Source organism: Aspergillus pseudoviridinutans, assembly GCF_018340605.1.
Source record: "Aspergillus pseudoviridinutans IFM 55266 DNA, scaffold_9, whole genome shotgun sequence".
Classification (NCBI taxonomy): domain Eukaryota; kingdom Fungi; phylum Ascomycota; class Eurotiomycetes; order Eurotiales; family Aspergillaceae; genus Aspergillus; species Aspergillus pseudoviridinutans.
This window is the reverse complement of record NW_025091289.1, coordinates 732,479-757,523: the sequence shown is the minus strand read 5'-3', so window position 1 is coordinate 757,523 and position 25,045 is coordinate 732,479. Positions and strand designations below refer to the sequence as shown.

At 52.5% G+C, this 25,045-nt stretch overlaps 11 protein-coding genes across 11 annotated transcripts; 7 read left to right on the top strand and 4 right to left on the bottom strand.

Moving 5' to 3' along the window:
- Positions 1-1,008: 1,008 nt before the first annotated feature.
- On the bottom strand, positions 1,009-1,644 carry Asppvi_011089 (2EXR domain-containing protein; the record flags this gene model as incomplete). The annotated part of the gene is made up of 1 exon (XM_043306925.1): positions 1,009-1,644. One exon carries the CDS (start codon positions 1,642-1,644, stop codon positions 1,009-1,011), a length of 636 nt encoding a protein of 211 aa, XP_043162860.1.
- A 927-nt stretch (positions 1,645-2,571) lies between these two features.
- On the top strand, positions 2,572-4,908 carry Asppvi_011088 (putative thiamine pyrophosphate enzyme; the record flags this gene model as incomplete). Its single annotated transcript, XM_043306924.1, has 13 exons — positions 2,572-2,659; positions 2,707-2,740; positions 2,787-2,836; positions 2,886-2,980; positions 3,026-3,171; positions 3,217-3,400; positions 3,445-3,799; positions 3,848-3,898; positions 3,948-4,255; positions 4,302-4,402; positions 4,451-4,623; positions 4,673-4,835; positions 4,881-4,908. The coding sequence occupies 13 exons, from the start codon at positions 2,572-2,574 to the stop codon at positions 4,906-4,908; spliced, it is 1,776 nt and encodes a 591-aa protein (XP_043162859.1).
- Positions 4,909-5,460: 552 nt separating this feature from the next.
- Asppvi_011087 (putative flavin-containing amine oxidasedehydrogenase) lies at positions 5,461-7,130 on the top strand (the record flags this gene model as incomplete). The annotated part of the gene is made up of 3 exons (XM_043306923.1): positions 5,461-5,514; positions 5,567-6,931; positions 6,984-7,130. 3 exons carry the CDS (start codon positions 5,461-5,463, stop codon positions 7,128-7,130), a joined length of 1,566 nt encoding a protein of 521 aa, XP_043162858.1.
- Positions 7,131-8,474: 1,344 nt separating this feature from the next.
- On the top strand, positions 8,475-9,884 carry Asppvi_011086 (M20 family metallopeptidase; the record flags this gene model as incomplete). The annotated part of the gene is made up of 5 exons (XM_043306922.1): positions 8,475-8,570; positions 8,625-9,007; positions 9,051-9,440; positions 9,484-9,611; positions 9,655-9,884. 5 exons carry the CDS (start codon positions 8,475-8,477, stop codon positions 9,882-9,884), a joined length of 1,227 nt encoding a protein of 408 aa, XP_043162857.1.
- Positions 9,885-10,271: 387 nt separating this feature from the next.
- Asppvi_011085 (formyltetrahydrofolate deformylase) lies at positions 10,272-11,150 on the bottom strand (the record flags this gene model as incomplete). Its single annotated transcript, XM_043306921.1, has 1 exon — positions 10,272-11,150. The coding sequence occupies one exon, from the start codon at positions 11,148-11,150 to the stop codon at positions 10,272-10,274; it is 879 nt and encodes a 292-aa protein (XP_043162856.1).
- A 3,758-nt stretch (positions 11,151-14,908) lies between these two features.
- On the top strand, positions 14,909-16,501 carry cbhB (putative 1,4-beta-D-glucan-cellobiohydrolyase; the record flags this gene model as incomplete). The annotated part of the gene is made up of 1 exon (XM_043306920.1): positions 14,909-16,501. The coding sequence occupies one exon, from the start codon at positions 14,909-14,911 to the stop codon at positions 16,499-16,501; it is 1,593 nt and encodes a 530-aa protein (XP_043162855.1).
- Positions 16,502-17,648: 1,147 nt separating this feature from the next.
- On the top strand, positions 17,649-19,030 carry egl2 (putative endoglucanase; the record flags this gene model as incomplete). Its single annotated transcript, XM_043306919.1, has 4 exons — positions 17,649-17,730; positions 17,781-17,992; positions 18,037-18,101; positions 18,148-19,030. 4 exons carry the CDS (start codon positions 17,649-17,651, stop codon positions 19,028-19,030), a joined length of 1,242 nt encoding a protein of 413 aa, XP_043162854.1.
- Positions 19,031-19,113: 83 nt separating this feature from the next.
- Asppvi_011082 (carboxymuconolactone decarboxylase family protein) lies at positions 19,114-19,722 on the bottom strand (the record flags this gene model as incomplete). The annotated part of the gene is made up of 1 exon (XM_043306918.1): positions 19,114-19,722. The coding sequence occupies one exon, from the start codon at positions 19,720-19,722 to the stop codon at positions 19,114-19,116; it is 609 nt and encodes a 202-aa protein (XP_043162853.1).
- Positions 19,723-20,041: 319 nt separating this feature from the next.
- Asppvi_011081 (lactonase family protein) lies at positions 20,042-21,274 on the top strand (the record flags this gene model as incomplete). Its single annotated transcript, XM_043306917.1, has 4 exons — positions 20,042-20,185; positions 20,231-20,339; positions 20,392-20,868; positions 20,916-21,274. The coding sequence occupies 4 exons, from the start codon at positions 20,042-20,044 to the stop codon at positions 21,272-21,274; spliced, it is 1,089 nt and encodes a 362-aa protein (XP_043162852.1).
- Positions 21,275-21,742: 468 nt separating this feature from the next.
- Asppvi_011080 (putative alpha/beta hydrolase) lies at positions 21,743-23,374 on the top strand (the record flags this gene model as incomplete). Its single annotated transcript, XM_043306916.1, has 1 exon — positions 21,743-23,374. The coding sequence occupies one exon, from the start codon at positions 21,743-21,745 to the stop codon at positions 23,372-23,374; it is 1,632 nt and encodes a 543-aa protein (XP_043162851.1).
- Positions 23,375-23,444: 70 nt separating this feature from the next.
- Asppvi_011079 (putative integral membrane protein) lies at positions 23,445-24,812 on the bottom strand (the record flags this gene model as incomplete). The annotated part of the gene is made up of 5 exons (XM_043306915.1): positions 23,445-23,869; positions 23,920-23,984; positions 24,042-24,439; positions 24,489-24,593; positions 24,654-24,812. The coding sequence occupies 5 exons, from the start codon at positions 24,810-24,812 to the stop codon at positions 23,445-23,447; spliced, it is 1,152 nt and encodes a 383-aa protein (XP_043162850.1).
- Positions 24,813-25,045: the final 233 nt, after the last annotated feature.

Genomic DNA, 25,045 nt, shown 5'->3' with positions numbered 1-25,045 from the left:
TCCAATTTTTAAGCAATGTCTTTATCTTTGTTCTTGTTTTTGTTTTTCTTGTTCCCCTTCTCTAGTGCTGTGAATTTCCGAGGGACTAGTTCTGTAGCATTTCTCTTTTTCTACCTCAACTACATAGCAAGACATACAGATATGCCAATTTGTCAAATCTCATGACCAGCTACTGGTTCTTGTCTTTGCCTCAGCCCTTATAATCTTACTATATACGCTGCAGCTAGGTGTCAGTTCAAACAAAAGCGTCATGATACTTAACAAATTGATTGTGTCGGCCATTAGCGTGCAAAGCTCCTAGTGTCTTGACATATATATATTTATGCCATGTGATTTGATAGGAGAACATTAGCCTCCTAGTTGTTACACAGATTGAATATGCATAGTACTATTTTATGCTAGACAGGTATACACTGTAGATCACAACTCGTCACGCTCATGCAGTGGGTAAGGCTGTTACTCGACCTCCTATGAAGCGCAGCTATCCTCCATGGACTTTTGTTCGCGGCCTTCTCCCATCCAAGTCCGAACGACCGCGTCCTGACAACCCGCAAAGAAACATCGACAAGGTTGGAGACCATATTCCACAAGGGAACTGTTCCTTGGGGGGAATATTTATGGGTTTCAGGTTCACTAACGTACGTCTGCGAAACATGCTCAGCGTTGACTGTACGCAGGTATTCCGAAACGTCAAGGATGTTGGTGCCGTTGGTGACGGTATCCATGTAGGTGTCTACGGCATGCGCTACCGGTAGCGAGCGCTACGGCCATTATTGGATACCTATCAATCCGCCGGCAGCATGGATGCATAATATCCTAGATATCATTGGCGAGCGCAAGCTCCGACATGTCAGTATTAATTGTGTCAATGATGCTGGGATATCCAAACACAATGGGGGAACTGGATGTACGTTACCCCGATTCCACCTGTCTTGAATAATAAGTACTGACGTGCCTCGAAAACACAGTCGTTGATTCAGACAACTCTCAGACCCAGAACCGAACATCTCAGGGCAGCTCGGCGCCGGATCGCGGTTCGATCTGCCGCTGGTAGTCGGGAAAGGCGGCCAAATGAGTTTCCGCCATCTCATCCATATCTTCGCCAACCGCTATCAGCCCGACTTTTTTACCAAAGATCTTCAGATTCTGTTTTGGACATGGCCAGGGAATATATTCGTAGGCGTCCTGAAATGCCATCATGCCTTCGTTATAGATGACATGGATTTCCTCCAGATTAGAAAACTTTTCTAGCTCGAGGGACCGAGGGTAGAAAGTACAGTCGAGATTCTCGCGCTCAAAGGTAAGCCGGCGAATCAGCAGTTGTTCAGCCGGTTCATTAATGTCGAAACCAGTGTCCCCAATTGAGATCATGTCAATATCAAAGTTGACCCAGACGTACCGCGGCTCAACTGCCGAGGAGAAGTTGAAGGCCTGCTGGTACAGTCTTAGGTTTCGGGCTTCGTGACAGGCCTGGAGGACCGCAGGCACTGGTGTTGACGAGGTTACATGCAGAATCTCGCCCTCGCCCCATAGACTGTTATCTTTCTTTACGCGGACCTCGACAGTACGCGGCTCGACTGTCAGCTCCCAGATGCGAGCACGAAGCTCAAAGGGGAGGCGGGGAAAAAGGTGGAACGCGGCCATGCTGTTATGGTGACAGCAGAATTTTCAGTGAGCCGGTCGTCTTGGAGGCAGAGAAATTCACCATTAACAGGTAGGGAGCAACGGATAATGTTAAATAGTGGCGGAAGCCGATTGATAGGCGTGGACACAACGTGGGCTTACTGAGTTATTTTTAGCGCCCCTTTTAGCGTGTACGCCACCCCCAGTGACTCACTGAAGATGGCAAAGGAGATTATTTTTAGCAGGTTCTGAGACAAGTATGAATCCCTCCAGCCTTTCAAAGAGGACAGTGTACTCTGACGAGCCCCGTCAGTTTAAGGGTTATGCTTACTTTTATTTCTTCTGTCATTAAATTTAACGAAGAGTTGAGCTTAAGCCCAAGACAACCTTCTCTCCACCTCCCTTTTAATTACGACTCCCCATCTTCTTACAAATTGGTAGACCAGGAGCCTAGTAGATCGGTCCCAAGCCCTGGTGATGTAGACTATTGAAAAGTATATAAAAGGATATACGGTCTACGTCTTTCAGGCTGAGATAATCAGGTCCTGACCGCCTCAATGCTGGTGGATACCTCCTTTCAGTGCTATGTTTTTATTTCCATTTCTTCTACCCAAGCGGAGAAATTCCGCTGTACCTGGATCGACTGAGAGTGTGGGCCTTCCCCAGATCATATCTGTCTCTAGTTGTATTAATGTTCGGCAGGTCCATCGGCAGCCAACGCGGGGAAGGAAGGAGCTACCCCAAATTGCACGCGTCTGATTGGCCCCCGGATGTTCCGAAATCGCGCCAAGAAACACAAGCTCTGCAAAGCTCGCCAGATTACTCCTCGTTCGGTACTTGACTGTTGATATCTCCCAGCTGTAGACCAGTGAGATGTTCAAAAGCCTCCCATTTCTGCCTTGGAAAGAGACTCGATACCTATAGCACCCACGCATCAAAAAATTCACAATGACCGGCGACATACAGACCAAGAAACGGAAATGGGAAAGTGATGGCCGTGTTGGCTCCGCTGCCACTGGCTTTTTCGAGGCATTGGGTATATGAGCTCTGTTATTGTTGATGAGTGGAGCTGATATGATGTAGTTGAGGCTGGAGTCAAGTACTGTTTTGTGAATTTGTCAGTCGACAACCCTCTTTGCTCCCATCATACTGACTCTGATCAGGGGGAGTGATCATCCGGCTATGCTCGAGGCCATGATCAAAGCGAAACAGGGTATATAGTCCAGTCTTTGAGTAAGTCTCACAGCTGACGAAGAGTGAAGAAAACTCAACCAAATTTCCTACGATCATCACCTGTCCCTCGGAACTGGTCGCTTTATCCGCGGCCTTGGGTTATGCTCAAGTAACCGGATCTCCAGTACGTCTCTATCTATTACAGAAATGAAACCGACTGACTCAAAAGCAATGCGTCATTGTACACGTCGACTGCGGAACCCTCGCAATGGGCCAATCCATCCACAATGCCTCCGTCACTCGAGTGCCCGTCCTGTGTTTTGCGGGATTGAGTCCTTTTACTGATAGCGGGGAGATGCTGGGTTCGAGAACAGAGTAAGCTACGACCATATTTGACTCAAAGCCATCTAACACCTGTAGATTCATCCACTGGCTGCAGGATGTCCCCGACCAAGCATCCATCGTGCGACAGTACTGCCGTTATTCAGGCGAGATCCGTACCGGCCGCAACATCAAGCAAATGGTGTTTCGCGCTATGCAGTTTGCCATGTCTGATCCAAAGGGTCCAGCATACCTTACCGCTGCACGAGAAGTCCTGGAGGAGGTAAGTTAGCGTTCTTATTTTGAGATGGTTACTTATGAAAGCAGCAAGTAGAAATTCCCGACTTTGGCAACGAACTCATGGGTCCCGTCACCCCCTGCGCCTTGCCTGAACCCGAAGTCGAGCGCATCGCCGCTGCTTTGGTAGACGCCAAACGACCGTTGATCATCACAGGCTATATGGGCCGCAATCCACGGACGCCGCCGCTCCTGGCAGAATTATGCGACAAGCTTCCTATCAGCGTTATTGAAACCGTCGGGTCGGACGTGAGTCTTCGCAGTGATCACGAGGCATACCTCGGTGTGACAGTCAGCACGCATCCGGCTGTATGCGAGGCGGATGTCATCCTGGTGATGGACTGTGATGTTCCTTGGGTTCCGACAGCAGGCAAGCCTGCAGAGGGTATGCTCCTTGTACAACCTTCTTCAAACAATAGCTTACGCAACACAGGAACGAAAGTATTCCATCTCGACGTAGATCCGTTAAAGCAACAGATGCCAGGTGAGTCTAGGACCTTTGCTAAAACTTCATTTTGTACCAACGGCTGTAGTGTTCTTCATGCAAGCTATCCGGCGATACAAGGTCAGCTGCGAGCTAGCCTTGCAGCAGCTGAACGCCTACCTCGACAAGCAATCTCTCGACCGTTCCAAATACGCCGAGGCATTCAACGCACGCGCGGCACGCTACAAACAGTGGAGAAAGAGCCTACGCGACCTCGAAGTACCTTCACCAGAAGGCACCGTAACGGTTCCATACCTGTCGTCCAAACTCCGCCAGCACCTACCGGAAGACAGTGTTATTGTCATTGAAGCAGTCACCAACGCCATTCCCGTCATCCATCACTTGAACCTTACCAAGGTATGTGTGCCACTTACCATAAACCTCAACCTTACTGACACACCAGCCCGGAACGCTCTACGGCAGCGGAGCAGGCGGCCTCGGCTGGGGCGGCGGTGCAGCGCTGGGGGTCAAAATGGCCAAACGAGATTCTTTCATCTGTGCAATGTAAGTTCCCCAGCTCATTGAAGTGTACAGCTGAGCTGACAGATATAGCGTCGGCGATGGAACATACCTCTTCTCACAGATGGAATCCGTGTATTGGATCGCACGGCGATACGAAGTCCCTTTCCTTTTGATTGTACTGAATAACAGTGGCTGGAACGCTCCCAAGGTGTCTACATTGCTCGTCCACAAGGACGGTCTGGCGTCCAAGTCGAATAGAGCGGGTGAGTTTTCCTTTTTGTTAGAGTGGCTGGCCATGCTAATGGCACGTAGACTTGAATTTGTCGTTTGAGCCGTCGCCGGATTACCCTGGGATTGCGGCTGCGGCCGGCAACGCTTGGGGAGCTACCGTCACCAAGGCGGACGAAGTTGATTCCACTCTGCAGAAGGCCGTTGAGGTTGTCCAGGGGGGTCGGTGTGCGGTTGTTGAAGCTCGGTGAGTTTTCTCCTTGAGTTCCGAGGCAAAGCTGATGATAAGTAGGGTTCCGTCGATGTGGGTGGAGAGGTGACATATGATACTGCTCTTTGAGAGTATCCACAGTTGAGATCATAGATGTCTGAGTTAATGTCTTTGTGTCGCTTAGATGCTGCCATGTCTTGCAAGCACAGCGACTGAGTATATGCCTAGTGTAAGGATTCACTAGAACCATGTTATTTAGCATTATATTGATTACGCAGCCTATGGAGTATACGTCAAGGATTAAGTGTACTACTGTGCTTTTAGCGATTGATCGTGACAAATCGATGCCAGTTGACGTCAAATAAAGGCACACTGAGCTGGTAAGAAAGAAGCTTCATTGGATTCTGAAGCCCGGAGAAAAGTTCAGTAACTTTATCAGAGATTATTTCTGCCTGTACCACAATAATTGGCTTTTTTATTGAGTGATCAAGGGCCGATCTGATCGATCTGAGATCGAATCGTGATGGCCGACGATTGCGGGAGTTGATGTCATGATCACGCATGACAATTATATTTAAGATGTACGCTGTTTACAACTCCAATCTGACCCCTCGTCTAAATTTTCAAACCCATAGTGTAAGAATAGCTGTAGAATAGCAAAATGTCCCAAAAGAAAAACCGAGTTGCTATTATTGGCGCTGGGCCTGCTGGCATGGTAAGCCTTCATCCACCAGATCGATCTATACGGACACCAGTTGAATAACTAGTCCTGCGCCTCTGCTCTGGCCAACCATCCCGATCGCTTTGACGTGACTCTCTTCGACATTGCCTCGTACACCGGCGGTCAAGCAACCTCCATCTCCCTGAACGAATCCCGCTACGGGGCCGACTGGCTCAACGATGGCGTGCAGGGTGGCTCCCCGATCTTCCGACACACCTTCAACTTCTTCCGTCGGTACGGCTACGAGCCTCGTCCGGTGAAACTGCAAGTTGCGTTCGGCAAGGGCGTGGATAACTTCTTCACGAATGTCTTTCCTTCACCGCTGGTTGACCAACTGTCATCCGAGATCAAGAAATTGGGCCGCGTTCTCAGATGGATTAAGCGCCTGTTTCCGATCCTGGGAGTCATGCCCATCAAGGTGATAATGAAGCTGTTCAGATTCAGCGAGGACTTTGCCAATAAGATGGTTTTTCCGGTTTTGGCGCTCTTCCTGGGAACGGGGAACCAGACACCGAACGTTTCGGCCGCACTGCTGGACAGACTGTTTAATGATCCCAATATGAGGCTATGGGAGTACGATCCAGACACACTACTTCCCAATCAACCGACCATGTACACGTTCCCCAATTTAGGCGACTTCTACCGCGACTGGGCTGCAGACCTGGCGTCCAAAGGCGTGCACATCTGTCTCAACACTGCAGTCGAAATCCTGCAACGAGACAACCAAGGCATCACACTCCGTCCCCGACCAACGGACTCAGACAGCCCAACCGCGCAAGCAGTCCTAGATGACTTCTGCGAGATGTACGACGAACTTGTCCTCTCGCTCCCCGCCGACGAAGCCAAGGCCCTGCTAGGCAAACACGCTACCTGGCGCGAGCGCTACGTCCTCGGCGGCGTGGCGTTCTACAACGACATCACCATCACCCATTCCGACAGCGCGTACTTCAACAGCATCTTCGAGACGCGATACAAGCCCGATCTCTGCGCAAAGGGCGCCTCGGCCACCAGAACGGACCAGATCGCGTTCGCGAAGCAGCAGCCCCCTATATGCACTTCGGACGGATGGGAGGGCTTCGCGCCCATGTACTTCACGCATTCGTATGCGCACGTGCCGCGGTGCATTGAGATGGGCTTCGACTGCTCGAATTACCAGCATCAGTTCCGGGACAGAGTCGGGGAGGGGAATCCCCCGCTAGAGCCGGAGCGGCATGTCTACCAGACGATCTACCTGGATGATCGACAGAAGCACCTGTGGACGTGGGAGAGCGTGGATCCCGACAAGATCATTGCGAAGAAATGGTGGCGGCAGTTTGGGCATCGGTGGCAGCATTACCTGCGGGTAGTGCCGGGGATGATGTTCATTAATGGGAGGAATCGGACGACGTTTGCGGGGGCTTGGACTATGGTGGTAGGTCTAGGTTTCTCCCATTGGAGATTATGGACCAGCTGATGGTGTCTAGAATATGCATGAGATTGCGTGCATCTCCGGTCTAGCAGCTGCGTATCGCCTTGGAGCCGCGTACGAGCCATTCGATGATTTCGCGGAGGATCTGTTCGCGAAGTACCTGCTTGTGTCGCACGGGGTACGGTATAGACGAAAGCAGTGATCATCCATTCATGGCATTGTACAGTTATGAGGAATTATAAATCGTGTCGAAAGCTCTTTATGTCCAGGTTGGTCATGTGGGACAGCCCTCCGCCAACACTTGTCTTCATTCAACTCCGTCACTGCGTCGTAGACCGAGTTCCTCCGTCGGTTCTTAACGACGTAGCAGGCAAGCAGGCAAACGAGGCAGAATATTCCCAGTGCGAGGCTTGAGACAGCCGTTTTCCATTCCTGTCTACGCCCACCAGACCCGTTAACACAGGAAAGAAGAGACTACTTGCCGGATACGACGGCTCTTCGCTTGTGACGAAACGCTGCGGTCCGGCGATGACCCACGCGGCATGCAAGAAAATGCAAGGCACTCGTCTCGCTTTTCTTCGTGAATCTGGCGAGACTGGTTCTCATCTGACTCCATCGCAGCCGGATCAGCGAAAACAGCGCAGTGCCGAACGGGCATCTGCATTGAGCAGGGCTTTTGAGCGCCGAGAAGCCGAACCCATTGATAATAATCTAGGAGAGCTAGCCTGCTTGATTTTTGGTGATGGCCCCATGTCTGATTGTTGTATGTATTTGGAATCAAGACCAGATCCAAGCAGGTCTTATACTCTCTTATACCACCATGATGGCCATGGATGTGTAATAAACACCAGTGGCGATTGAGAAGGTTATTAGTCGTTTGCCCCAGCTAATCTCAACCCTGATAAATACCACAAGTGCCCGGATTTGGAGGGAGGAAGCGATTCCGCTTTCTACTGTTGAAGGCCAGAATATGGTCCTTAGGAGACATTCCTCAGTTAGCGGACATGGTGGTTGAATGCGATGGCAGCACAATGGGGACAGATTGATAGGCAGTGCGGAATTAAAGCAAGGAAGATAGACTTATTGATAGGGATAGTCACCTGAAGATAGGGAAACTTGGGACAGGATCCTAATCTCCTTATTTCTAGAAAGATATAGATAGATATGGCCGGGGAGGAGCTAGCTCGGTAGATCCGCCAATGTGAGGCATTGCACGGCAAAGCGTAACTCTATCTTCCCTACCATCCATGGATTCTGGATAATGGAATTGGTTAATGGCATACGGAATGAAACCCGAGTGCTTAACCCATGCTCCACTGAATGCGGAGAGAAGCAGAAGGTATCTCCCTGATACTCATTGCTCAAAGGCTTACCCCGCATTGATAAGCCGACGTACCTAACCGGTTCCCTGCTTCTTTGCCGAGAGACAGTAGCTGTTTGATCTACAAAGCCTGCGTGGTTGGATTTTACTGGCGTATAACAAGGACAGTCATTCTGTTATTGACACAGCAGTATACTCTCCCTACTGACAATCAATAAAGACATTATGGCAATCCCCACACCCCACATTGACGAGATCAAAGCGTCCATCGACGCAGCCCTGGACTGTCTCCAGACCCCCTTGCGAGAGCTCAACCGAGAGGTATATTCCTGTCATTACTTGACCTACATCAATTAACTGGCCGTATTAATACAGATATGGTCAAACCCTGAAACAGCATACCAAGAGCACAAAGCCCACGACACCATCTGCGCCTTTCTCGAAGCCCAAGGCTGCACCGTCACCCGCCACGCCTATGGGCTCGACACCTCCTTCGAAGCCACTTGCGGCTCCGGGGGCCGGCTGATCAACTTCAACGCGGAGTACGATGCTCTCCCTGGAATTGGGCATGCCTGCGGCCACAACCTCATTACCACAAGCAGCGTGGCAGCATTCCTGGCACTGTCAGCCCTACTAAAGAAGTATGGAATTCCTGGGCGGACGCAGTTGCTCGGAACACCGGCCGAGGAGAACGGGGGTGGGAAGGCAAAGTTGATTGAGAATGGGGCGTACAAGGGCGTAGATATCTCGCTGATGGCGTAAGTCTCTTCCTCGCCCTGGCTTCAATAACTGATAAACTAGTCATGCTGGACCCAAGAAGCTCTTCCCCGGGGTCGACTCGGACGGTGTCGCCGGTGTACTCATGAACGCCCGCAAGGAGATTCACTGCGAGTTTACCGGCAAGTCCGCGCATGCTGGGGGTAACCCCTGGGACGGGATCAATGCGCTGGATGCTCTGGTTAGTGCGTACAACAACGTTTCTGTGCTGAGGCAGCAGATGCAGCCTGATGAGAGGGTGCATGTTGCGTTCACGGAGACGCCCACTGTGGCCAATGTCATTCCGGAGCGGACCAAGGCGTACTGGCAAGTGCGCAGTCCGACGCTGAAGGGGTTGGATCGGTTGATGGGGAGAGTCAGGAATTGTATCGAGGCAGGGGCGTTATCGTCGGGATGTGGGGTCGATATTGTCGAGTATGTCTTCTAGTGTTCTTTTTGAGCGATGCTAATCCTGTAGGGATCAACTGTATACTGATATCAAGATCAATGACACCCTCTGCGAGCGATACCAGACTCACATGGCTCGGTATGGACGGAAGATCACCAAAAGCCACGACAAAGTCTTGACCGGCTCCTCAGATATCGGTACGTTTTGGTCCTCAAGCAAAGATTACAGCTGACTTTGTAGGAAATGTGAGCTATCTGGTTCCAACACTGCATGCCATGTTCGCTGTCGCGGACCAAGAAGGCTTATTCCTTCACCACTCTTCGTTTGCTACTGCTGCTGGGACGGATACTGCGCACGAGGAGGCAATCATTGTGGGGAAGTCTCTGGCAATGATCGGGTGGGAGATGTTGACAGATGAGGGACTCTTTCAGACAGCAAAGAAGCAATGGGAGATTGCAATTCTGGAGTGATCTCTGGATTAGCCATGCCATTCAGTTTTCCTGCCGATTTGTCCATCCCAGGTGTCGTTATATATTTAGTTGATCCAGTCTGAGTTATGCTCTCTTCGGTCTCAGCTTCCAGTGCCTCTACTTATATCCGAACATCTACCGCTTATCAACTTCTCTTTGACGTCAAGATACCCTCTGTCCTCTCAGCCAATCAATCTCGCCATTGGCATCATGCATCATTATATAAAGTATGAGGATGATTCACCACCGGGATAGTATATATGAACGCACTGTATTGCTGTAGTGGTCACTGAATGAGTCTAGATCCTGTATAACCCTATTTGAGAACTTTTAGTACTACCTGGCAATCCGCCGACTATGCAAACAAATAGAGAATGCAAGAACAGTCTAAGCAAAAACAACCGTCTTGTGCCCATTAAGCAAAACCCTCCGCTCGGTCACATACTTGACCGCCGTCGCCAGCACATTACTCTCGACATTGCTGCCCGCATGCGTCAACTCCTTGGGACTCAGCGCATGGTTCACCCGCACCACATTCTGCTCGATGATCGGGCCCTCGTCCAGATCACTCGTCACAAAGTGCGCCGTGGCACCAATGATCTTAACACCCCGGTCATACGCCTGGTGGTAGGGCTTTGCGCCCTTGAAACTCGGCAGGAAGCTGTGGTGGATGTTGATGATGCGCCCGGACATAGCCTCGCACAGCATCGGCGACAGCACCTGCATATACCGCGCCAGCACGACCAGGTCAATCTGGTGTTCGCGAACCAGCTCCAGCACGCGCGTCTCCTGCTGCTGCTTCGTGTCCGGTGTGACGGGCAGGTGTACGAAGGGCACGTTGTAGGTTGCGGCGAGGGGCGCGAAATCCGGGTGGTTGGAGACGATCAGGGGCACCTCGATGGCGAGCTGGCCGGTGGATTGCCGGAAGAGCAGGTCGTTGAGGCAGTGACCGATCTTGGAGACCATGATCAGCACACGGGGCTTCTGGGCGGCGGGGTGGATCGCAAAGTCCATGGCCAGGGACTTGGCGGTTGGTTCGAAGGCAGCGCGCAGCTCCTCGACGGTCAGCTTGGGGTGCTCGTCTGTGGCCTCGGTGGGGGAGGCAGAGGCGGCGAAGTGCATGCGCATGAAGAAGCGCTTCGAGGTGGGATCGCCGAATTGCGATGAGTCAACGATGTTGAGGTTACGCGCGACCAGGAAGGCGGTCACGGCGTGGACAATGCCGGGGCGGTCCGGGCAGGAGATGGTGAGAATGAAGCTGTCCATGATGTTGAATCGAGGGGAAATGTTGAATTGCAGCGAAGCAAGGACAGTGGACGGTAGATAACAGCAAGAAGATGGGCTGATCCGGTCGATGTGGGAATTTAAGCAACAAAACGGGAAGAAAACCCCGCGCCGTTTTCGGCGCTGACTAATGTGGGGCTGATCGATAAGATTAGGGTTAGCCGGGTTGTCATTTCCCGATTCAGCATCATCATTAACCGTTGTTATCAGCAGTGGAGGTAGAGCTGTCGTTATCGTAGTGCCTGTAGTAGTAGTCATGAGGAGCTTGTGTTCATCAGCCATAAATCTTGGAATCTGTAGAGGTGATATTCCGTGGACATATCTACCAGGAAGGAATGTCGTGCCAAAGACATATCGGGTCCTGAATACAGTAAATATATACTTCGCAAAAATAGGTTTAAACTTATCTTCCCATTAGTTAAAGCTACTCGAACTGCCTTGATTGCTCTAACCGTTGCAGAATGAGTGAGAGGGGTATAGAAAATATAGCAATACTCAGTTAGATGTAGGACGTTGGTATGTATATCTCGCTAAGTGCTGAGACCCATCCAAGTCTTCGTTTTATACCTGCTTGATAATTTTAGTAGACATTATGAGAATACTACTTATCATTGATACAGAAGAAGATGATAAGTCATTTACTATTCTTTTTATCCTCCATGTCGAAGAAATGGACCACCAACCATCTAGTCAAGCTACACACGATAAAGATTCAGGTTTATCATACGGACGTCTTTGGAAGAATGATACTATTGAAAATAATAAAGACTATTTCACAAGCAATGAATGGCATACAGCCTCATGATCTGACGACATTTCCCAATTCGGCAGATCCGGTCGGTTCCTCCGTCTTGTCCAAATTGTTCAGATCAAGCGATCTCGACGTAAGCGATTTCCGCATCTTCAAGCCAGACTACCGTAAAGGCCACCTGCAGTGTCTATCGGTCCTGAGTCCTTACGGTCAAGATCTAACCATACCCACCTTTCTCACCGAGCATACCCCGTGCCTGGGCGACCAGATCCCCCAGAGTACTTTTCGGGATTTAGGTTGCAAGAGCCGACAATCCAGGCGGTAGAACCATGTCAACGCCAAAGGTGCCCTTGAAGGGTCTCAAATCCGGAGCTTGTGTTTGGCTGCTAGAGTCCACTAAGGTTAATTAGAAAGTTACCCCTCTCGTATCGGACCGTTCCCATTCTGACCACCTGAAACAGGTCGATTGATCTTCATTTCCGGTCTTGCTGTTGCCACTGCGGGGTTACCGGGAGTCTACATCCTTCCAAGTAAGGTTACTACTGAGTGCTGTGGACGTTAGTGTCCGCTTGACGAGCGGTGGTACTTCCCGGTTTCGGTCATTGATGAGTGCGTGGGTTAACAGACCGTCTGGTTTATTGAGCAGGAAAAAGGCCGATTGAAGGAAAAACTTAGTGTAAAAAGATAATAATTACTCCGTGGATCAAGAGGAATAAGTGCACAAGCACTATAGAGGATAGCCACGTTCTACTCTGCGACGTTGGCGCTTAGGGGCTGTAAGTTAGCGGGGTGCAGGTTGCGGAGTAAGTGGTTGAAGGGTCAGGAGATGTGGCAGGTCAGATGAGTCCTGGTCCAATCTCGCTATCTGGACGCTAAGGCAGGTCAAATTGGACTCGGTTGCTGGTCACTCACGAAGACTGAGATCTTTCCGGATTGGTCAATGAAACAAGCATACCTATATAGTGCGGATGTTACCGGACACCGGACAATGGTGACTGGTTATGACAGTATCATCAAATGCAAGACCTATACTATGGTCAGATGACGAATATAGATTAATAGAGACCGGATATAGCAGATAAGAAGCATGTGGTATAGGTATCCTGAGTCCAAGTACGTGACCGGGGCTCCCGTTTAGGAAATAGAAGGGCTATTCAGCATCCTTGATTTGGGCAGAAATTATTGGGAGGACAGGAGGAGAATACTTAGCGACTTGCATGTTAGAGAAGAATTAATACCCGGCCACGATATGATTGCAGGGTCTGTGGCGCAGTGCAGTTAATTAACCAAAAGAGAACGGCTGAAGCCGCCCAAATGCCGAGGAACAACGAGGATGGCCTGCAGTCAGCGTCACATCAAGCGATATTGGACAGTACCTGCCCGCCGCTTTTCAAGAAGCTTGGATACTAGTCCGGAATTACTCCTTATGTTCCGGACACGTCAGATGATGGTCAGGACACGCACACACTAAATCTCCTGGTCCAGCATGTCTCTACCTACTTTTGTCAGCTCACTGTTTATAGCGCACGCATACTACGCAATCGATTCTCTCTATGGGAACCTTTCCTGCAACTACAGTATTCCCCTAAGTTGACACAGGTCATTCCGCTATATGTTTAATTGTGATCCTCGTTCTTCTTTCAATTTCAGGAGGGTAAATTCACACCCAGACAGGAAGCGTGAGAATGACTCCAAGCGGACTAGATGAAGAGCGTTGGAAGATATCAGGGAAAGGTATACCCGAAGGTGTTGATTATACAGAGTGAGACTTCAAGTATGATGTATCATTCTATGAGTTCTCAATGAGCTCCAATTCATTCATGCTGTTTACCGCGTTTTGGGAGCAGCTGTTGATACTGATCTTCGGTTAGAGCTATACACTGCTTAACGAGCAGCGCAATATCTCATACATAGATGCGACCCTAAGCCCCTGCAACAGTTCCAGAATGAAGGTATGCAAGAACAGCAAGGCTAGAAGATCCTAACTGGAGGGAGAGAGGGCCTGAAGTTGTCGGAACAGCCGGAAAAGTAGGCACTTTACAAATTATGCCGAATCGGGCAGACTAGCTGCTGTACTGTCGTTCGATTAACCTCTCCTATTTGACAACAAATCGACTGTTGCATGGGATCTCCACACCTAATGCAAGCATGGCTCGAACATGATGTATTGCCTGAAAGAGGAGCTTGTACATACCGAAGGGAAAAATACATATCCAAAACAGAGCGTCATTTCTTCATAGCATACTTGTATAGGGCAGTTTGAGAGTCGGTTGCACTAAGAGCCTCATATCAAATACTGGTATCAGTAGCCAGATCCGCTGGCCATTAAATCGTATAGGGCTCTGCTTAACTATTAGGCTAGTGCTTGATAAATGGGTTGGCTGCTCCAGGGTTACTTCCTGATGGCTCAGGACACGCACTGGGCAAGCACACCCACGATCAGGCAGTTGATGCCTGAGCAAAAAGCGGCGGCGTAACGGGGCCGAATTAGGCAAGAGAAACCCCTAAAGTTCTGCAGAAATGTAATACGACGTAGTAATGAGTAAAGAGTACGGACTAGTGTTGTTCTACTAAGATGCTGCATAACCGCTGACCCCACGGCTATTTAGCCGATTCCTGATCGGTCAAGGCACTGCGCCGACTAGTTCCTAGTCGAGGTACCGGAGGCTAAAGGCATCAATCACATCTCATCTCGGTTGCACTAGTTGACTGAACTCTGTAATTTCTTCACTTCTTCACGCGGGGAATCGACTCTTCTCCATGGGGACATACAACGGCATACGGTCCGCAAAGCCGTCGAGGACGATGCTGAGCAGCTTGCTGCAGCAATCCATGGACGTCCTTAGCGGATGAGTATGTTGAATCTCTTCAACTCGTTCTTATGCTCATAAGATATAAAAGCAGGTCTACCTCTGTTCGCATCTCGTCTTCATTCTCAACCTCAACTCATCACTCCCTCAACCAGTCAATTCTTTGGCAATCCATCACAATGCTGGCCTCTACCTTCTCCTACCGCATGTACAAGCGCGCGCTCATCTTGGCCGCTCTTCTGGGCTCCGGTCAGGCTCAGCAGGTCGGTACTTCCCAAGCGGAAGTGCATCCCTCCATGACCTGGCAGACCTGCACCGCTGGCGGTAGCTGCACCACCAACAATGGCAAGGTGGTCATCGATGCCAACTGGCGTTGGGTGCACAACGTCGGCGGCTACACCAACTGCTACACCGGCAACACCTGGGACAAGACCCTCTGCCCGGACGATCAGACCTGCGCGTCCAACTGCGCCCTCGAGGGTGCCAACTACCAGTCCACCTATGGTGTGACTGCCAGCGGCAACTCCCTTCGCCTCAACTTCGTCACCACCAGCCAGCAGAAGAACATTGGCTCGCGTCTGTACATGATGCAGGACGACTCCACCTACCAGATGTTCAAGCTGCTGAACCAGGAGTTCACCTTTGATGTCGACGTCTCCAACCTCCCCTGTGGTCTCAACGGCGCTCTGTACTTTGTCGCCATGGACGCCGACGGTGGCATGTCCAAGTACCCAGCCAACAAGGCTGGTGCCAAGTACGGTACTGGTTACTGCGACTCTCAGTGCCCTCGCGACCTCAAGTTCATCAACGGTCAGGCCAACGTTGACGGATGGCAGCCCTCGTCCAATGATCCCAATGCGGGTACTGGCAACCACGGCTCCTGCTGCGCGGAGATGGATATCTGGGAGGCCAACAGCATCTCTTCGGCCTACACCCCTCACCCCTGCGACACTCCTGGCCAGGTGATGTGCACGGGCAACGCCTGCGGTGGCACCTACAGCACCGACCGCTACGGTGGCACCTGCGACCCCGACGGATGCGATTTCAACTCCTTCCGCCAGGGCAACAAGACCTTCTACGGCCCCGGCTTGACCGTCGACACCAAGAGCAAGTTCACCGTGGTCACCCAGTTCATCACCACCGATGGCACCGCCAGCGGCACCCTCAAGGAGATCAAGCGCTTCTACGTGCAGAACGGCAAGGTGATTCCCAACTCGCAGTCAACCTGGTCCGGCGTCAGCGGTAACTCCATCACCAACGCTTATTGTACCGCCCAAAAGAGTGCGTTTGGGGACAACAATGTCTTCGCCAAGCACGGCGGTCTGGAGGGCATGGGCGCTGCTATGGCCCAGGGAATGGTTCTCGTCATGTCCCTGTGGGATGACCACGCGTCCAACATGCTCTGGCTCGACAGCAACTACCCGACCAGTGCCGCCTCCACCACCCCTGGTGTGGCCCGTGGTACCTGCGACATCTCCTCTGGCGCGCCCACCGATGTCGAGACCAACCACCCCGACGCCTACGTCGTCTACTCCAACATCAAGGTCGGCCCTATCGGCTCTACCTTCAGCAGCGGTGGTTCGAACCCAGGTGGCGGAACCACCACCACCGCGCAGCCTACTACCACCACTACCACTGGTGGTAGCTCTGGTGGCACCGGTGTCGCTCAGCACTATGGCCAGTGTGGTGGAATCGGATGGTCTGGTCCAACCTCTTGCGCCAGCCCATACACCTGCCAGAAGGCGAACGATTACTACTCTCAATGCCTGTAGATGACTTCCTACTACTGGGAGCTGGATGATGTTGACGGCTTGAAGGAAAATGTTTTACTATTTACATGACTAGTTGAATTCAATCTTTCAATGCAATTATTTTATCTACATCGGTTTCTCTTGTATTTCCTTTCACAGGACTAATAAACCTCGCTGACCCTTAAGACTCGGTGTCTGCATTAATCTATATTCCATCCAGCTGATTGGACAATACCTGAAGAACTACCCTTAGGGCAACCTAATGCAAGTCTTGGCCCTGACTAGTCTAGCGCTTGCCTTGATTTAGCCTGTACGAGGAGTCATCTGCTGCAAGGCATCGTGTTATCCCCTGCGCCTGCATATCCTTTTCCCCGGCGTCACTTGCCGGTTTCTGGGGTGCAGTGTGGCAGCGTGACATTGACATGCAGGGATTCTTTTTGAGCCATGCCTTAGGCCTTGGAATTCACTCAAGTGAAACTCGAAATTCAGGCAAATCAAGCTATTCTCCGCAAAGCCTGGAGGACTCGGGTCTTCGCTATACTCTCAACCCCGCAGATTCATTTGCTCGTATTGAATACGCGAATATTAGCCTAATACCAGAATTGTTGACTTGCATGTGCAGTGGAGGGTAGTCGACTAAACTAATTACTTGTGTAATCTGCTCATAGTACCCAAGGAATATTAATTTCCATTACTGAGTTGATCACTGGTCAGTCCTGGCCTCATTGATGCTGGTCATTCGAGCTAGCCTAGCCATCCGGATTAGGCCGGATCATCCTCCATCAGTCGACACTCAACGGCAGTCTACTTGCAGAGTAGTCGGGGGAGTACCCGTTCGGTCGCTTCGTACGGTGGCTGTGAGCCCTGCAGAACACCTCGCCTCCATTTGGGCGTCGTCGCCTGCAGGGTAGACGCCATGCAATCTATTCCCGGAGATTACACCCTCAAGTACCGTGACGAATCGGTTAGGCAGTCCTAACGGGCTCCGTTCCGGTTTGGGATGGTGTGTCTCTGCAGACATGTAGATCTGCAGAAAGTGTCGGGGTGCGGTCCGAAGGGCCGTCGTGATGTCTTGTTGTTTGGCGGTGCAGAATATATATAGCTTTATGAGCTGAGCTGTACTTGTCTTTCAGTGCAGTGTATAGCTGGTAAGTACAGTGTATACAAGATGAAGGCTTCGGCTATTATTTGCGCGCTTCTCCCCCTCGCTTTGGCGGTACCCAATGCGAAACGGGCTTCGGGGTTCGTTTGTATGTTTCTCCCTTTCTCTGTCTCTTACGAAGCTGACGGTGCTGGATAGGGTTCGGAACGAGCGAGTCTGGAGCCGAGTTTGGAGAGACCAAGTTCCCTGGCGTGCTGGGGACGGATTATATCTGGCCGAGTGCGTCGACGATCAAGACTCTGCATGATGCCGGGATGAACGTCTTCCGCGTTGCCTTCCGGATGGAGAGGCTGATCCCCAACACGATGACGGGGACTCCCGATGCGACGTACATGAATGATCTCAGGACGGTTCGTTTGCTGTCTGGATGTGAGAGCGTCGCTGACGAGGTTAGACTGTCAATGCGATTACGAGTCTGGGGGCGTATGCGGTGATTGATCCCCATAACTATGGGAGATAGTGAGTTTTGTTTCCTCTGATCTGATAGGCATTGCTGACGGGACAGCTACGGCAACATCATCTCGTCGACTGATGACTTTGCTGCGTTCTGGAAGACCGTGGCTGCCCAGTTTGCGTCCAATGATCATGTTATTTTCGACACCAGTATGTCTTCATCAATCTGGAATGGAATGGAAGAAGCTGACGAAACAGACAACGAGTACCATGACATGGACCAGACCCTCGTTCTCAACCTCAACCAGGCCGCCATTAATGCCATCCGTGCCGCCGGCGCAACCTCACAGTACATTTTCGTTGAGGGCAACTCGTGGACCGGCGCGTGGACATGGACCAATGTCAATGACAACCTCAAGGCCCTCACTGACCCCCAGAATAAGATCGTCTACGAGATGCACCAGTATCTTGACTCAGACGGGTCCGGCACCTCGGCCACCTGCGTGAGCTCCACCATCGGCCAGGAGCGCGTGCAGTCCGCCACGCAGTGGTTGAAGACGAACGGTAAGAAAGGTTTCCTGGGAGAGTTCGCTGGGGGCGCCAACAGCGTGTGCGAGTCCGCTGTCACGGGCATGCTTGACTACATGTCTGCCAACTCGGATGTGTGGATGGGCGCTTCATGGTGGGCAGCTGGCCCCTGGTGGGGGAATTACATATTCAGCATGGAGCCGCCGTCTGGCACTGGCTATCAGAACTATCTCTCGTTGTTGAAGCCGTACTTTGCCGGTGGTTCGGGTGGCACCCCTCCAACTACCACCAGGACGACTACCACCACCAATCCGACAACGACCACTACCACTAGTGGTAATCCCGGCAGTACCGGAGTCGCACAGCACTATGGCCAATGCGGTGGAATCGGATGGTCTGGTCCAACCTCTTGCGCCAGCCCATATACCTGCCAGAAGCTGAATGACTACTACTCTCAATGCCTGTAGCTCATCCTAGCACATATAGCTAGCTTCTCTCACTTAAAATTGATTGCCTTTCACTTCGTCTCTGAAACCTTGTTGTAATGACTTCAAGCAACCAATTCCTCCACACTCTTCATCTCCCTCCCATTATTCTCCCCCACATCCAACGCAACCAACACCCGACTCACGCAGTTATAAGCCGCCACCCCCGTCGTCAGCTCCACAATCTCCCTCTCATTTAGCCCTACCGCTCTCAACCGCTCAAATGTCTCCTCCTCAACCCTCACCCGCAGCGTCATCTCATCCGTATACCGCACCACCGCCCTCTGCACCTCACTCAGCACACTCCGCCCCAGCGCTTCCTTGCCAGCATCAGTAATCGTCGCCTCCACCTCGCGCACCGCCCGCAGCTCGTCGGCCGTCACCCCGTCCTTCAGCGCAAGCGGCGCATGCGCGTTCCACTCGTACACGGCGCCGTTGAGGACCGCCACGCGGCAGACGGATAGCTCGAGGAGCGCGCCGGGGAGGATTGTGCGCGTGCGGATGGCGCCTAGGAAGCTGTTCCAGCCATCGGCGACTGGGGGGGAGTGTAGTAGGGAGAGATCGAGGGGGATGAGTGGGCGGGGGTGTCTGCGGGCGGCGATGCGGGCGTAGATTTCGGTGGTGGAGGGGTCGGCGTCGGCGGGTGGGGTGGAGGGGGCGTAGGGGAGGCGCATTTTGGATGTGGCTTTTGTTTTTAGCTGGATTGAGCAGAGTGTGCAAGGGAGTGAAGTCTATTAGAATGTGGTTTATAGGGTATTAAAATGATTATCTAGAGTTGAATGTGTTGTTGTGATCTGGGGTATATGATGATGTCAGGGAATTGAGTTTAGCCGCGGATATTGTTTCTCCCTCGATCTGCATTGCCGTCATGGAATGCCGTTCCCCGCATTATGCAGTATGGAGAGAAATTATCATCGCAAAGAGCAATGTAGTTCAACTTTATAGAATTATGTTACTTTTACATTCAATTGATCTCTTACTCCTGTCAACACAATGAAGCATCACTTAGTGATAGGCACGTGGACGCCCCCAGGGCGGCTGTATACCGTCGCATTCGACGACGAGGCCTTGACCTTGGAATTGGTCAAGAAGACTGAAATTCCAGAGGACGAGCCGATCTCCTGGTTGACTATTTCTGTATGTATTCAAGCTCTCCAACTGACATTCACTAACGTTATCCAGCATGACAAGAAAACCCTCTATGGAGCTGCGATGAAGAAATGGAACAGCTTCGCCATCAACAGCCCAACAGACATTGTACATCAAGTGTCCCATCCTCTTGCTGGTCACCGTATGCATTCTACTCCTTTGTTCGCACTGTCTCGTGCTGAGCGCATCTGCAGCCCTGGCCCCCAGCAGCGAAAGCAACACCCGCGCCATCTTCGTCCTAGCCGCGCACAAACCCCCCTACAACGTCTACGGCGCGCCCTTTTACAACTACGCTGGTTATGGCAACGTCTTCTCCGTCGACTCCTCTGACGGCCGCCTGGTTAAGAACATCCAGAACTACGAGTACCAGGAGAACACAGGCATCCACGGCACGGTCTTTGACCCCACAGAAACCTACCTCTACTCGGCCGATCTGCAGGCCAACAAGATCTGGACCCATCGCAAGGACCCCGGGACGGGCGAGCTGACCCTCGTCGACTGTCTCGAGGCCCCGTCGCCAGATGATCACCCCCGTTGGGTCGATATCCACCCCAGCGGCAAGTATCTGTACGCGCTGATGGAGGCAGGCAACCGTCTGGCGGTGTATGTGATTGATGAGAAGCGCAATGTGCCTGTCTTCACTCACATCACCTACCCATTGCTCCCGGCGGGTAAGTGTCTATGACCAGCTGTCCGTTCGATTACTGATGATGAATAGGCGTCCCTCCCACGAACAAATACCGCGGTGACGTCTGCTTCACCACGCAAAGCGGCGAGTACCTGTTTGCGACTACGCGCGGAACCTACGGACGCCCTTGGACAGGCTATATCACGGCCTTCAAGCTGGGTCCTAACGGCAACATTGAACGACAGCTGTTCATCCACTCCACCTCCAACAGCGGCGGTCATTCCAATGCGGTCAGCCCCTGTGACTTTAGCGATGAATGGTTGGCGCTGTGCGACGACCAGGACGGGTTCGTGGAGATATATCGCTTCAAGGATGAGACGCTGGCCCGGGTGGCTAGGCTGGACATTCCCGAGAAGGGATTCGGAATGAACGCAGTTTGGTACGATTAATGATAGACATAGAATTGAATAGAGGATTACTTGACAGTAAAAGATCTCATCTACTGTCTCTTGTAACGACGTAATAGTGGTGATGCTACGAGTCACGTGGCCGGGTCTCATCTTTTCCTTGTCAGGAGAACCCAACCTTGATCAACTTCATCTACTCATCATCCCATCCATCGCAGACTAAGAACGATGGAATTTGGCTTGTCTTGACTCTCAATATGACGAGTCAGGAAAATGTTTGATAAAGATGGCATGCGATGACTAACGTCCAACGGCATTGTCAGACATCGGCTCTCCGGTCGGCAGTCGAGATCGGCGTCGAGTGCTTTCCGAGGGTTCTGGGGTAGAATACGGCGCCAGTTGTGAGTCTCATCCTGCCAAATAAAACATCCTTGATCTTGTTCAATTACATTTGTTTATTGTCTTCATACTCAATACTCACCGGTTGTTGGTTATACTACAGCACACACAATGGCGACCCCCGGCCTGCTCTACGTCACAATGCAACCCCGCCCATCTCTCCCCGCGGCCCAGTTTCACGACTGGTACAACACAGAACACGGTCCGTTGCGTCTACGCTTGCCCTTTGTCACCAATGGCTTCCGATACAGGGCCACTGATGGACTCGAGCCGGAATGGGTTGCTCTGTACGATATCACCGACATGGTTGAGCTGACCCGCGAGACATACCTGGCGCTCCGAGGCGACGGCATCAAGACCCCACGTGAGAAAGCCACCATGGCTCAAATTGCCGTCGGTCGCCGACTCTACGATCTGTTGGACGATCAAAAAGCCCCCGACTACCGTCCTCTCGAGGATGAAACCGACGCCGCCTCCGCGGGCTCCGTGCTCATTGCCGTGTCCGTTGTAGTCCCGGCCGACCAGGAAGACGAGCTCAACCGCTGGTACCGCGAGGAGCACTTCGATATGCTCTCCCGCGTGCCTGGCTGGCGTCGCTCTCGCCGCTTTGTGACAGCGGCCATCGACCCCAACGCCCCTCGAGAGTTCCTTTCGTTGTACGAGTACGCGGCAAAGAACGGACTCGAGGGCCCCGAGCACAATGCTGCCAAGGACACCCCCTGGAGCAAGCGGATAAGCGAGATTGCCATCAGCAAGAAACGTCGAGTCTACGAGTGGGCCTACACGTTTGGACCGGCCCCACGCGAGCTCGCCTCGCTCGCCTCCAAGGACGTCGTCGGGCCGTGGCACTCTAATGACAACCGCACCCGCACGTATCCCTCGCCCACGCGGCCTGCAGTAGAGTCATACGTGACAACCAAGGATGGAGTCTCACTCCCGTACCGCCTCGAGGGCAGCACGGACCCCACCGCGCCTGTCATTGTCCTGAGCAACTCCATCCTGGTCGACTGGAGCATCTGGGATGGTTTTGTTGATACCTTCCTGTCCAACCCGAAAAACCAAAACTACCGGATCCTACGCTACCTGACGCGCGGCCGCCTCCGCGACTGCGGCGAGACACCCATCACCATCGACGTCCTGGCGTCGGACATCATCGCTCTGCTGGACGCGCTCCGCATCCCGCAGGCCACACTCATCGGCGTCAGCCTCGGCGGCGTAACGGTGCTGAACACGGCGCTGCTGTACCCCGCACGCGTGACGCGGTTCATCGCCTGCGACACGAACAGCTCGGCGCCGGAATCGAACCGCAAGGCGTGGACGGACCGGCACGCAATGGCCGCGAGCGAGGGGGCTGTGTTACCGGACACGCAGGAGCCTATTATTGGCGAGCAGCTGGCGGAGGCGACCACGCGGCGGTGGTTTGTGCCCGAGACCTACGAGACGCAGCCGGAGGTCGCGGCGCGGGTCAAGGACGTAGTGCGCACCAACAGCCTGGAGGGATTCCAGAAGGGCATGCAGGCGTTGTGTGCGTACGACGTCCGGGAGCGGATGGCGAGTGCGCGCGTGCCGGGTCTGTTTGTGGCGGGCGAGGGCGACGGCGTGCTGCCGCAGACGATGCAGAAGATGGCGGCCGATCTCAACGGGGGAGCGGAGTTGAAGATCATCCCCAAGGCGGGTCATCTGCCGATGGTGGAGCAGCCGCAGGCTTTTACAGAGGTGGTCAATGGTTTCTTGCATCTGTAGCTTGCATATTATGTCTATAGCATGCTATGGGTAGAATTAAATAATGACCAATGAACTTCATCATACATTACTATACATGTTCTCTTACGCTGGCCGACTTGGCCTCGGAGGTCTGCGTCACCTCAAAGGTGCGGTGGATGCCCCCTCCCATATCTCCGCCGTCGGCATCGGAATTCAGCCGCTCCTCACTGCTGTTCTCATTTGACCCTCTCCACGGACTATCCGGCGCATGGACGGTCGTCACGGTGGTGGCCAGTTTATCCGGACGAAAGCGACCGCCGCCATCAGTATCTAACGATCCCAGCGGCACGGGGCGATCACGACTGGGGCCGAGGCGGCGCGACGAGGACTGGCCGGGCATCGGCGACATGTAGTCGTCGGTGGTGCTGGTGCCGCGGATCATGCGCAGCAGGGGGCGCAGGGTCGCCAGACTACCGGCGGAGATACCCAGGCCGACCTCGATGTTGGACCACAGCGCGATATCAACGGTGGCGTCTGGTCAGCGTTAGCAGTGCTAGTGGATCGCAGGATGAGAACGAACTTACAGAGGAAGTCGGGATCCGCAAAGGTGCTGACCCAGGGGATACGGATGATGACGGCGGAGGAGGCACTACACCATTGTCAGTTTGCTTGTCGCGTGAGGTCACCTGGGAGTGGATGGACATACATGCAAGCCATGCTCAGGATACCAATAACCGCAATCTTCGTCTGCCGACGCATATGCAGCTTGCGCACCATGAAGATGGGAAGAATGCCCACGGTGAAATCGCACAGGGCGGCAAAGGCGCTGTAGACGTAGGTCATGGCGATGACGATGTGGATGCTGATGCAGGAGCCCTGGATGGAGGGGTCCAGCGCGGTGCGGGTCCAGAAGTACTCGATGGGCCTACACTGCAGCAGCATGATGAGCATAAAGGCCGTGCCGGCGATGGCTGTGAGGGCGATGACACAGTAGAGAATCCAGATGTGGAGGCGTTTGACGGTGATGCGGCGCAAGAAGATGCAGACCGAGACCTTGCAGCCGACCGAGGCCCAGCAGTAGGCGATTTCGCAGAGCCACCAGTACTTCATTATGATCAGTTGTGTCCATTCAAGAAACGAGCGAAGAAAATACCTCCATGGCTGTGACGCGCTGATGGGCTGTGAGGTCAATGAATCTCCTGCCGGTGCCGTAGAGGGCTCCCCCGATCATACACCCGCAGAACATCATATACCATAACTAAGGGTCAGGATCAGGGTCAGTTCAGCATTCCGAGTGAGGTAAAAGACAGAGGCATACCATCGCAATGACCATGGCGCCATCATCCCAGCCAAACGCCTTGACAAGAAATAATCGCACATAGCATCGCAGAATCACGGTTACCGAGGCTATGGCCAGGAAGACGGCCGCAACGACCTTGACCTGGAGACTACGGTCATCTTTGCTCGTAGTGCTCATGCTGGCTTAAGCATATTGATATTATTGCAGTAAATGAACGAGTGGAGGGGGAAATCATTTCTTCATATATACTGAGACAGGAACTACTCCCACTCAGTCCCACATCAGCACCACCAGCACCACCACCGAGGCAACAGAAAAGGAGAATTGCCCTCCTATTCTGGAACTTTTAACCTCGATTGGGCAATCTAGCGTCCCAGGAGAGTTTTGGCAGTTTTGGCACTTTCCCCGTT